Genomic DNA, 13,614 nt, shown 5'->3' with positions numbered 1-13,614 from the left:
ACATGTTAATCTTATTTGTGTAAATTTACGATGTAATATAACAACACAAAACTCTTAAATACATCGGGCCAATATCCTGATATCAACCCTCATCAAATGTTTGGGTCCAATTTAACAAAAAACTCCAAAAACATCCTCCAACGAAGGATCAAGATTTACTAAAAATTGGGGAACCAGTATCCTTAGAGTGGAACATACCGAGCCTTAATTTTTGGTTTAACTAAGCTCATTAATGCTCCAATGAATGTCCAAAGTGGATAGACAACTCATTAAGGAACACACCTTTGGTAATTCTCGAAGAAACCATCGATTTTGCAATTTTTGCAATACTTTTATTGTCACCCCCATATAGTAGTTAATTCTTATTTTTGACCGTATTTGTTATAAATCGCAAATAACCTTTGCATATTTTGACGGATTATTGTTGTAAGGACCTATAGCAAGAGATTTGCACAAAAAACCGTATAGTTTTTACATAATTTGTTGCCATAAACGAACAATTAATATAAAATTTTCTACAATTTTGGTTTTTGCAATACATTTCTTGCCTAACTGTATGTCGAAAAAAAATATCTCTATCTGTTCAATAGTTACAGAGTTTTGGCCAGGAAAAACGATTCTGGACCACTGTGCGCATAGGTCATGATATTTTTCCGATTCATAAGGTCCACTATTTTCTCAGTGTACCATGGAAATGAAAGGAAACATTTAAGACACTTTAAAATACTCAACTAATTGATATGAAATATTGTTGAAAAAAGAACAACAACAAGAGAAACGATAATAGCGACAGCAATAACAACAACAACGTAAGCGATCTACTCAATTTGAAAACATTTAATTGTAATTGTCAACAATAAAAATAATTTGTATGGAATTTTGATGAACCATAATGTACTGGTCGACAAACAAAGACAACCACGACAACAAATGAATTGAAAATAAAATATAAATATTAAAAAAAAACAATTAATGTGATTCTTTAAGTAATTTGTTATTGTGTAACACCCAAAAAGGGGACAGCAAAGAAGCTGTGGATTCTTGTGCGTTGTTCTCATTTGGGTTATGCTTCTAATTGAACTAATTTTAAATATATTTTTAAAATTTCATAATATATAAAAACAAACACTTTTTGAAGGAACTTTTTTATTTTGTAATGGTTTTTATAAAAATGTTTTTTTATAAAAGTTAGATCAGCGTCTAATTAGTGTGCTAATTAATACGCTGAAGTTGACGAAAATAAGATAAACCGAAGACCATCTAATCCAGTTTTATATTCAAACGTTGTAATTTCCGTGTTTGAGAGCATTGCCATTTAGTTTGTTTCTTCATATTTTGTATGAACGTTTTCGTACTATGAAGTTTTTGTTCTAATTACGTATTGCAGTATTGATATTGGTCGTATCTAATCTCAATCACAATAAATGTGGCAATTTATGAAATTTATTTATATCGTCTTTCTCTCATGTCAATCAAAAAGGTAAACATTTTTTTGTAGAAGAGTGTCAATAGTATTTAAGAGTGCAATATTACAAAGCAAAAACTTTATTTAGTTCGAAAAAAACATTTTTCTTTAACAAAATTTTCCAATAAATAACATCTCGTGATTTTTTCCATATTGGTGTGAATTACTATACGCTACTATACACATACATATATACATATAACACATTATTATTAATTAATGCTAAACTAGTACTGGACTATAACTCTCAACTAATACCGTTTGTTGTTGACTAATATAGTCTAAATAAATTTATAAAACTCTTACTAATCACACTGCCCTTTCGATTTCTTATCCAAACATGGTATTTCAAACATTATTTGATTTTTGCCAAACTCCTCACCATCTTGCAGGGTTTGAGGTAAAACACGATCAACAGTTTCGGGCAGGAGGAGGCACAACAAACCTCCCACAATGCCCAAACAACCCAAAATTATCAAAGGCAATACCGTGGCAATATTACTCAAATAAACAACAAAGGGAGCCAAGATGGTCGCAACATAACCCATAATGTGTATAAAAGCCACCCCTTGGGCCCTCACCACAGTGGGCAGTACTTCAGCAGCATATTGCGAACCCACATTATAGGCTATATTTACAAAAAATCTGCCGGCAATGGCAAATGCCACTGTATACATCCCCGAAGGAGCCACAGCAGCCAATAGACTAAAGAGGCCACTAAGAACCATGCTTCCACAGGCATTCCAACGGCGACCCAAACTATCCATTGTCCACAAGAGAACGACACCAGCGGGACATTCCGTTAAACAAGCCAAGGTGAATGTCAAGAAGAGATTCAATGGCAGCGAACCAACACTGCGCACATGGCCATCAAACACCAGCGATATACACATCCAAACAAAAACCAAAAGTATCGTAGTACGCCTTAAACGCGGAGTTCGAAACATATCCATTATGGAATATGAGCTATTGTGTTGTTCTTCCTGCTGCAATTTGATACAGCTAAGGCGAAATGTTTCAAAGGTTTCATCGCTTACTTGTTTACGATTGCGCTTGGCCAACGTCTTTAAGATGCCAATGGATTTGTCGATTTTACCCTGCGAAACCAGCCACCTAAAGGAGAGAGAGCGGATGATTACTAATATTGATATTGTTTTATTTTAATTATTACTAACCTTGCAGATTCAGGAACCAACCATGGTGCAAAAATTACCAATATCAAGGGGGCTGATGTGGCTATGGCTAAATATTTCCAATTTGCAATATAATAGGCAATCCAGGGTAGAACACAAGTGGCTGAGGTAAAGTATATGGCAATGGGCATATTCGCTACAAAGGTGCGATATTTAGGACCTACATATTCGAGAACTGAAGGAAAAAATAAGACAAAGCATAAGTTCATAAATTCTATAACATTAACTTGGATGACAGCAAGGAAGGATACTGATAGGCTTTTGTATAATAAATTTGTATAATAAATTAAATTTGTCATTCCGTTTGTAACACATCGAAATATTCATCGGAAACGCTATAAAGTATATATATTCTTGATCAGGGTAAAATTCTAAGTCGATTTAAGCATGTTCGTCTGTCCGTCCGCGCGTCTGTTGAAATTAAGATACTGCTCGCAATTTTTAAGATAGAGCTTTGTAATTTGGCATAAAAGTTTCTATTACTCCTAGGATGTTTGGTATTGCAAATGGGCTATATCGGTCCACGTTTTGATATAGCCCCCATAGAACGGTTCCACCCGATTTTCGGTATTTTGAAGGTTTTAGCTTCATTACCACACCCAAATGGCTAGTTTGCTCTGTTGGGGGTACAAAACTTTCCTCCCAAATTTTGTCGTTATAGGTCCACGCCATCATATACCCCCCATAGAACGGTACCTCCCGATTTTCGGTATTTTGAAGGTTGTGGCCTCAATATTCCTCCGAAATGGCTGATATTTAGTATTTAGTCTTCGTTGCTGGTATAAAATATTCTTCTAGAAATTTGTCGCTACAGGTCCACGCCTTAATATAAACTATCACGGCAGCGGGTTCTTTATACCGGGTTGATCATAAACCAAAGGCGTTTCGGCCAGCTGCTGCCAACCCAGCATGAAATTTATGCTGCTACAACAACATCTACCTTCATTTATCCACGACGGCCGGTTATATGCTCCAGATTGACTCGGACGAATTTTTGTTTACCATGGTATATGCAAAATCTCCTGGAAAGCCTGTTCCCAGCTTTTTGATCAGTGTCGGGATGGAGAAGAACTTCGGGACATGAATCTGTTCCGTTTGCAAAGATTAAACAGTGGAAGAATACTCAATCCTGCCATAATGATGCCCTGAGGACTCCAACATTTTGCCTCCTCAGGACACCAGTGGACCACCTTCATGACACAACACGATGTTGTCTATGCAGTAACTGCTTGGGTCATACAACAGTGAGCATCCCTGTCTCGATTTAGTAGACAGAATTCTCTCATTCTGACACGTCCGGAGAGATCATCATGATATCAAAGGAGAGAGGTCCAAAGGTACAAGCCAGAATCTCTAGGTCAATGAGCCTATCAGGCAGGCTTGAATAGCATTTACATGTATTCAGACAATCTCGCAAAATAACTCTCGAGCGGATTCACACAAAATGTAAGAAAACTTCAGTTTGAGACTTCTCTTGAATCGTTTTGATTTTTGCAACTTGTTTTCAGGGCTCCTTTTACGGTGGTACAAGTTGTTCAGATGCAAGTCCATACATCCTGAGAAAATGGCACGAAAAATGTATACAGAAGATGACCTCATAGGCCAACTTCTCTACAGAAGATAACAATATAAGAAGACTTCTATACAAAAGACGACATCACAGATGATTTATGAAGTCATCTTCTGTATAGAAATTGCCCTATGAGATCACCTTCTGTATAGATATTGACCTATGAGGTCATATTCTGTATAGAAGTTGAGCTATGAGGTCATATTCTGTGTAGAAGTTGACCTATGACGTGATAAGGTCATCTTCAGTATAGAAGACTCCCTATGATGTCCCCTTCTTTATAGAATTTTACCTATGAAGTCATATTCTGTATAGAAGTAGACCTATGAGCTCATCTTCTGTATAGAAGTTGACAAATGAGATCATCTTATTTAAAGAAGTTGACCTATGAGGTCATCTTCTGTATAGAAGTTGACATATGAGGTCATCTTCTCTATAGAAGTTGACATACGAGGTCATCTTCTGTACAGAAGTTGTCCTATAAGGCAATCTTCTGTATAGAAGTTGACCTATGAGGTCATCTTCTGTATAGAAGTTGACCTATGAGGTCATCTTCTGTATAGAAGTTGACCTATGAGGTCATCTTCTGTATAGAAGTTGACCTATGAGGTCATCTTCTGTATAGAAGTTGACCTATGAGGTCATCTTCTGTATCGAAGTTGTCCTATGAGGTCATCTTCTGTATCGAAGTTGACCTATGAGGTCATCTTCTGTATAGAAGTTGACCTATGAGGTCATCTTCTGTATAGAAGTTGACCTATAAGGCAATCTTCTGTATAGAAATTGACCTATGAGGTCATCTTCTGTATAGAAGTTGACCTATGAGGTCATCTTCTGTATAGCAGTTGACCTATGAGGTCATCTTTTGTATAGAAGTTGACCTATGAGGTCATCTTCTGTATCGAAGTTGTCCTATAAGGCAATCTTCTGTATAGAAGTTGACCTATGAGGTCATCTTCTGTATAGAAGTTGACCTATGAGGTCATCTTCTGTATAGAAGTTGACCTATAAGGCAATCTTCTGTATAGAAATTGACCTATGAGGTCATCTTCTGTATAGAAGTTGACCTATGAGGTCATCTTCTGTATAGCAGTTGACCTATGAGGTCATCTTTTGTATAGAAGTTGACCTATGAGGTCATCTTCTGTATCGAAGTTGTCCTATAAGGCAATCTTCTGTATAGAAGTTGACCTATGAGGTCATCTTCTGTATAGAAGTTGACCTATGAGGTCATCTTCTGTATAGAAGTTGACCTATGAGGTCATCTTCTGTATAGAAGTTGACCTATAAGGCAATCTTCTGTATAGAAATTGACCTATGAGGTCATCTTCTGTATAGAAGTTGACCTATGAGGTCATCTTCTTATAGCAGTTGACCTATGAGGTCATCTTTTGTATAGAAGTTGACCTATGAGGTCATCTTCTGTATCGAAGTTGTCCTATAAGGCAATCTTCTGTATAGAAGTTGACCTATGAGGTCATCTTCTGTATAGAAGTTGACCTATGAGGTCATCTTCTGTATAGAAGTTGACCTATGAGGTCATCTTCTGTATAGAAGTTGACCTATGAGGTCATCTTCTGTATAGAAGTTGACCTATGAGGTCATCTTCTGTATAGAAGTTGACCTATGAGGTCATCTTCCGTATAGAAGTTGACCTATGAGGTCATCTTCTGTATAGAAGTTGTCCTATAAGGCAATCTTCTGTATAGAAGTTGACCTATGAGGTCATTTTCTGTATAGAAGTTGACCTATGAGGTCATCTTCTGTATAGAAGTTGACCTATGAGGTCATCTTCTGTATAGAAGTTGACCTATAAGGACATCTTCTGTATAGAAGTTGACCTATGATGTCATCGTCTCTATAAAAGTTGACCTATGAGGACATCGTCGTCTGTATACAAATTGACCTATAAAGTCAACCTATGAGGTCATATTATATCATATTATCGGTATAGAGGTTGACCTATGAGGTCATCTTCAGTATAGAAGTTGACCTATAAGGACATCTACTGTATAGCAGTTGACTTATGAATTCATCGTCTTTATAGAACTTGACCTATGAGGTCATCGTCTCTATAGAAGTTGAAATATGAGGTCATCTTCTCTATAGAAGTTGACCTATGAGGTCATCTTCTGTATATAAATTTACCTATGAGGTCATCTTCTGTATAGAAGTTGACCTATGAGGTCATCTTCTGTATAGAAGTTGACCTATGAAGTCATCTTCTGTATAGAAGTTGACCTATGAAGTCATCTTATGTATAGAAGTTGACCTATAAGGACATCTTCTGTATGGAAATTGACCTATAAGGACATCTTCTGTATTGAAGTTGACCTATGAGGTCATCTTCTTTATATAATTTGACCTATAAGGTCAACCTATGAGGTCATCTTCTGTGTAGAGGTTGACCTATTAGGGTTTCTTCTGCATATAAGTTGACCTACGATGTAATCTTCTGTATAGAATTAGACCTATGAGGTCGTCTTCTGTATAGAAGTTGGCCTATAAGGTCGTCTTCTATATAAAAGTCTCCGTATGATGTCCTCTTCTTTTACGGTGGTACAAGTTGTTCAGATGCAAGTCCATACATCCTGAGAAAATGGCCCGAAAACTGTATACAGAAGATGACCTCATAGGTCAACTTCTATACAGAAGATAACAATATATGTCGACTTTTATACAAAAGACGACCTCATAGTTGATCTATGAAGTCATCTTCTGTTTAGAAATTGACCTATGAGGTCGCCTTCTGTAATGATATTAACCTATGAGGTCATAATCTGTATATACGTTGAGCTATGAGGTCGTCTTCTGTATAGAAATTGACCTATAAGGTAGTCTTCAGTATAGACGTTGACCTATAAAGTCGTCTTCAGTATAGACGTTGACCTATAAGGTCCTCTTCTTTATAGAAGTCAACCTATGAGGTCATATTCTGTATAGAAGTTGACTTATAGGGTCATCTTCTTTATAGTCGTTGACCTATGAGGACATATTTTGTATAGAAGATGGCCTATGAAGTCATCTTTTGTAGAGAATTTTACCTATGAAGTCGTATTCTGTATAAAAGTTGGCCTATAAGGGCATATTTAGTATAGAAGTTGACCTATGATGTCGTCTTCTGTATAGAAATTGACCTATAAGGTCATCTTCTGTATAGAAGTCTACCTATGAGGTCATCTTCTGTATAAAAGTTGGCCAATAAAGTCGTCCTATGTACAGAAGTCCACGTTTGATGTTCTCTTTTTTATAGGAGTGTATTTATAAGGTCATATTCTGAATAGAAATTGACCTAAGGTGACAAATGAGATCATCTCATTTATAGAAGTTGACCTATGAGGTCATCTTCTCTATAGAAGTTGACCTATGAAGTCATCTTCTTCTGTATAGAAGTTGATCTGTGATGTCATCTTCTCTATAGAAGTTGACCTGTGAAGTCATCTTCTGTATAGAAGTTGACATATGAGGTCATCTTCTGTATAGATGTTGACCTATGAGGTCATCTTCTGTATAGAAGTTGACCTATGAGGTCATCTTCTGCAAAGCAATTGACCTATGAGATCATCGTCTCTATAGAAGTTGACCTATAAGGTCATCTTCTGTATAGAAGTTGACCTATGAGGTCATCTTTTGTATAGATGTTGATCTATGATGTCATCTTCTATATAGCAGTAGACCTATGAGGTCATCGTCTCTATAAAAGTTGACATATGAGGTCATCTTCTCTATAGAAGTTGACCTATGAAGTCATCTAATGTATAGAAATTGACCTATGAGGTCATCTACTGTATAGAAGTTGACCTATAAGATCATCTTCTGTACAGAAGTTGACCTATAAGGTAATCTTCTGTATAGAAGTTGACCTATAAGGACATCTTCTGTATAGAAGTTGACCTTTGAGGTCATCGTCTCTATAGACGTTGAAATATGAGGTCATCTTCTCTATAGAAGTTGACCTATGAAGTCATCTTCTGTATAGAAATTGACCTATGAGGTCGTCTTCTGTATATGAAGTTGACCTTTGAGGTCATCGTCTCTATAGACGTTGAAATATGAGGTCATCTTCTCTATAGAAGTTGACCTATGAAGTCATCTTCTGTATAGCAGTTGACCTATGAGGTCATCGTCTCTATAGAAGTTGACATATGAGGTCATCTTCTCTATAGAAGTTGACCTATGAAGTCATCTTCTGTATAGAAATTGACCTATGAGGTCGTCTTCTGTATATGAAGTTGACCTATGAGGTCATCTTCTGTATAGAAGTTGACCTATGAAGCCATCTTCTGTACAGAAGTTGACTTATGAGGTCATCTTATGTTTAGAAGTTGACCTATAAGGACATCTTCTGTATGGAAATTGACCTATAAGGACATCTTCTGTATAGAAGTTGACCTATGAGGTCATCTTCTTTATATAATTTGACCTATAAGGTCTACCTATGAGGTCAGCTTCTGTGCAGTAGACCTATGAGGTCATCGTCTCTATAGAAGTTGACCTATAAGGTAATCTTCTGTATAGAAGTTGACCTATGTGGTTATCTTCTGTATAGATGTTGACCTATGCGATTATCTTCTGTATATAATTTGACCTTTAAGGTCAACCTATGAGGTCATCTTCTGTATAGAAGTTGATCTATTAGGGTTTCTTCTGCATATAAGTTGACCTACGAGGCAATATTCTGCATAGCAGTTGACCTATAAGGTCATCTTCTGTATATGAAGTTCACTTATGAGGTCATCTTCTGTATAGAAGTTGACCTATGAAGTCATCTTCTGTACAGAAGTTGACTTATGAGGTCATCTTACGTTTAGAAGTTGACCTATAAGGACATCTTCTGTATGGAAATTGACCTATATGGACATCTTCTGTATAGAAGTTGACCTATGAGGTCATCTTCTTTATATAATTTGACCTATAAAGTCAACCTATGAGGTCAGCTTCTGTGCAGTAGACCTATGAGGTCATCGTCTCTATAGAAGTTGACATATGAGGTCATCTTCTCTATAGAAGTTGACCTATGAAGTCATCTAATGTATAGAAATTAACCTATGAAGTCATCTAATGTATAGAAATTGACCTATGAAGTCATCTTCTGTTTAGAAATTGACCTATGAGGTCATCTTCTGTATAGAAGTTGACCTATGAGGTCATCTTCTGTATAGAAGTTGACCTATGAGGTCCTCTTCTGTATAGAAATTTACTTATGAGGTCATATTCTGTATAGAAGTTGAGCTATGAGGTTATCTTCGTATAGAAGTTGACCTATAAGGACATCTTCTGTATAGAAGTTGACCTATGCGATTATCTTCTGTATATAATTTGACCTATAAGGTCAACCTATGAGGTCATCTTCTGTATAGAAGTTGATCTATTAGGGTTTCTTCTGCATATAAGTTGACCTACGAGGCAATATTCTGCATAGCAGTTGACCTATAAGGTCATCTTCTGTATAGAATTTGACCTATGAGGTCGTCTTCTGAATAGAAGTTGGTCTATAAAGTCGTCTTCTATATAAAAGTCTCCGTATGATGTCCTCTTCTTATTAGAAGTCTACATATGAGGTCATAATCGGTATAGAAATTGACCTATGAAGTCTTCTTCTGTATAGAAGCTGACCTATGAGGTCACCTTCTGTATAGAAAATGATCTATGAGGTCATATGTTGTATAGAAGTTGACCAATAAGGTCGTCTTCAGTATAGAAGTCTCCCTATGATGTCCGCTTGTTTCTGGAAGTCTACCTATGATGTCCCCTTCTTTCTGTATAGAAAATGACCTATGAGGTCAACTTCTATACAGAAGATAGAAGTTGTATAGAAGTTGCCCTATGAGGTCCTCTTCTCTATTCTGTATATAAGTTGGCCTCTGAGGTCATCATCTGAATAGAAGTCGACGTATGAGGTCGTCTTATTTGTAGGAATTGACCTATGAGGTCATGTTCTTTATAGAAATCTACTTATGAGGTCGTCTTCCTTATAGAAATTGACCTATGAGGTCGTCTTCTGTATCGAAGTCGAACTATGACGTCGTCTTCTATATAGAAGTCGGCATATGAGGCCATATTCTGTATTGAAGCCGAACTATGACTCTGCATTCTTTATAGAAGACGACTTAAAAAATTACCTACAATGTACCCCTAAAAACCATATTAAACCGGTGTCTCAATTTTGAATACTCCACCACGTGGTCTAGTTGTAACACAACTGCCCACTAATCACTAAAACCAATTGATAGATTTTTTGTTTTTGCACTTACCTAAAATATACATCATGACAAAGCAATTATCGAATGCAAATCCAACCAGAAATCGCATCAAGGCAAATAACCAAAAACTGTTGACAAATGCTGTGGCCACACCGGCAGCACAACCCACCAAATTACAGGCAATCATTGAGGGGACACGACCAAATTTATCTGCCACCCAACCGAATAGCAGACCACCACAAATGGCACCAACAAAAAATATCGATTGGGCATAGGTGGCCAGGACGGCATTATCACAAACCCAATTTTGTTCAGTGGCAATTGTTGTATAGGGTATTTCTTGGAAATCATAGGACCAACCATTTGAGCAGCTAGTAACAGGCCAGGATTGATTAGCTTCGGTAACGCCCAGCAACAACTGTTCGGTGAAATTGACATTGTAACGCAAACATTTGCTATATTTGCCATCTACCATTGGGATGGCTAATTTAAGGCTGAGGAAGAAATATAAACAAAATATTGATTATTATTTTAATTGATTTTATGTTTAAAAGCCACAACTTACCTTTCCTCTTTGCTCAGATTTCCCAATTCCGGTATTGCACACCAATGATCTTCCGGTATTAATGTCAAAAAGATCTGTGTAAAGTAAACAAATGCCAAATAGTAACCAAAGGGAATCATTAAAATGAACAGCAACTTTTGATAACGTCCAAATTCTCCAATCAACGGCAACATGTCATTAAAATCCATTGTTAATGATTCACCGTTTGCAGCCTTTCCATTGCACGATGGTGGATAAAGTTCAATATCTGTAAAACCGTCGGGTGTGCTCTTCCACTCATCATCATCGCCAATAAAATTGGGATTTTGATATGTTGATATTTTCCGCTCGCGTTTTGCGCTCATTTTCCGGACAGCCTCTTTCTTTGGAATTTTTTGATGAACTTAATTAAGAAAAAGTCTACAACAGTTTACAGCCCGCCGTTATGCTTTCGTTGACTACTGATGCTACTGTTGCCGGCTACTGCCACTGCTGTGTTGAGCTATCGAACGGTCAATGTGTGGTGATCAGCGTGTTATTAACCGTCCATTCTAACTTCGAACTGTTAATCGAACCAATTAACACATCGCTCATTGAAAAGTTGAGCAGCACTTTAAGCTTTTGATTCATTTGTCGCTGTTGTTATTGATCAGTGGAAAGATAACACATCTTAAAGAATATCATTAAAGAGTGTTTACCCATTTCGTCATTAATTTGTGTACAAACATCAATTTTATACACTGAGAAAAAATAGGGTGAAGAAAAAAGAAAATTTGAACTACATATCATTTGTCGTTCAACACATTAGGAGAATTCTATTCGAGAAGTGTCCTTAAACTTAATTAAAGCGCAAAAGTCTCGAACTTTTGCAGAAGAGTTACCTGAAGTAATGGATCGATTTAGTCTATGTTATGCTAAATACTACCGTTATGAAAAATTTGCAAAGATATGAGGTAGTTTTTTTTATAGGAATCGACCTATGAAGTCGTCTTCTTTGCAGGAGTACGTATTAGATAGCCCTTTTTATGGTCGCCTTCTTTATAAAAGTTGATCTATGAGGTCGTCTTCTTTACAGAAGTCGACCTATGAGGTCGTCTTCTGCATAGAATTTAACCTATGAGGTCGCCTTCTTTATAAAATCGACCGATAAGGTCGACTTTTTTATAGAAGTCGACCTCTGAAGTCGTCTTCTTTATAGAAATTGACCTAAGTGGTCGTATTTTTATATAAGTAGACCTAGGAGGTTGTCTTCTTTATAGAAGTCATCTTATTTGTAGAAGTTGAACTATGAGGTCGCTTTCATTATATAAGTCGATCTATGAAGTAGTCTTCGTTATAGAAATCGATCTATGAGATCGTCTTCTTCATAGAAGTGGACCCATGACGTCGTCTTCTTTATAGAAGCCGAACTATGAGGTCGTTTTTTTTATTGAAGTCGACCTATGTGGTCGTCTTCTGTATAGAAATCGACCAATGAGGGCGTCTTCTTCTATTAGGTCGTCTTCTGTATAGAAGTCGACCTATTATGTCGATTCTGTATAGAAGTCGACCTATGAGTTTGTCTTCTGTATAGAAGTCGACATATGAGGTCGTCTTCTGTATAGAAGTCGACCTATGAGGTTGTCTTCTGTATAGAAGTCGACCTATGAGGTCGTCCTCTGTGTAAAAGTAGACCTATGAGATCGTCTTCTGTATAGAAGTCGACGTATGAGGTTATCTTCTGTATAGAAGTCAAACTATTAGGTCGTCTTTATTATAGAAGTCGATCTAAGAGATCGTCTTCTGTATAGAAGTCGACTTATGAGGTCGTCTTTTTTATTGAAGTCGACCTATGAGGTCGTCTTCTGTATAGAAATCTGTATAGAAATCGACGAAGACGTCCTTCTGCATTAAAGTCGAACTATGAGGACGTCTTCTGCATTAAAGTCGACCTATGAGGTCGTCTTCTGCATTAAAGTCGACCTATGAGGTCGTCTTCTGTATAGAAGTCGACCTATGAGGTCGTCTTCTGTGTAGAAGTCGACCTATGAGATCGTCTTCTGTATAGAAATCGATCTATGAGGTCGTTTCATGTAGGCCATCTTCTTTACAGAAGTCGAACTTTGATGTCATCTTCTTTATAGAAATCCCACGTAGGTCGATTTTAAGGAGTCTACTTATGAGGTCGTTTTCTTATAGAAGAGGTCGTCTTCTGTATAGAAGTGCATCTATGAGGTCGTCTTCTGTATAGAAGTGCATCTATGAGGTCGTCTTCTGTATAGAAGTCGAACTATTAGGTCGTCTTCTTTATAGAAGTCGACCTATGAGGTTGTCTTCTGTATAGAAGTCGACCTATGAGGTTGTCTTCTGTATAGAAGTCGACCTATGAGGTCGTCTTCTGTATAGAAGTCGGCCTATGAGGTCGTCTTCTGTGTAGAAGTCGACCTATGAGATCGTCTTCTGTATAGAAATCGATCTATGAGGTCGTTTCCTGTAGGCCATCTTCTTTACAGAAGTCGAACTTTGATGTCATCTTCTTTATAGAAATCCCACGTAGGTCGATTTTAAGAAGTCTACTTATGAGGTCGTTTTCTTATAGAAGAAGTCGTCTTCTGTATAGAAGTGCATCTATGAGGTCGTCTTCTGTATAGAAGTGCATC

At 37.0% G+C, this 13,614-nt stretch overlaps 1 protein-coding gene across 1 annotated transcript; it reads right to left on the bottom strand.

Annotated features, from left to right (window-relative positions):
- Positions 1–1,514: 1,514 nt before the first annotated feature.
- On the bottom strand, positions 1,515–11,570 carry LOC141387202 (organic cation transporter protein-like). Its single transcript, XM_073956513.1, has 4 exons — positions 10,997–11,570; positions 10,483–10,925; positions 2,641–2,833; positions 1,515–2,578 (listed from the first exon to the last, which is right to left on the bottom strand). The coding sequence occupies exons 1-4, from the start codon at positions 11,338–11,340 to the stop codon at positions 1,771–1,773; spliced, it is 1,788 nt and encodes a 595-aa protein (XP_073812614.1). The 5' UTR covers positions 11,341–11,570; the 3' UTR covers positions 1,515–1,770.
- Positions 11,571–13,614: the final 2,044 nt, after the last annotated feature.

This window comes from Musca autumnalis, unplaced genomic scaffold (assembly GCF_047663935.1).
Source record: "Musca autumnalis isolate F117 unplaced genomic scaffold, ASM4766393v1 scaffold_5, whole genome shotgun sequence".
NCBI classification, from domain to species: Eukaryota; Metazoa; Arthropoda; class Insecta; order Diptera; family Muscidae; genus Musca; species Musca autumnalis.
This window is presented reverse-complemented; position numbering and strand designations above follow the sequence as displayed.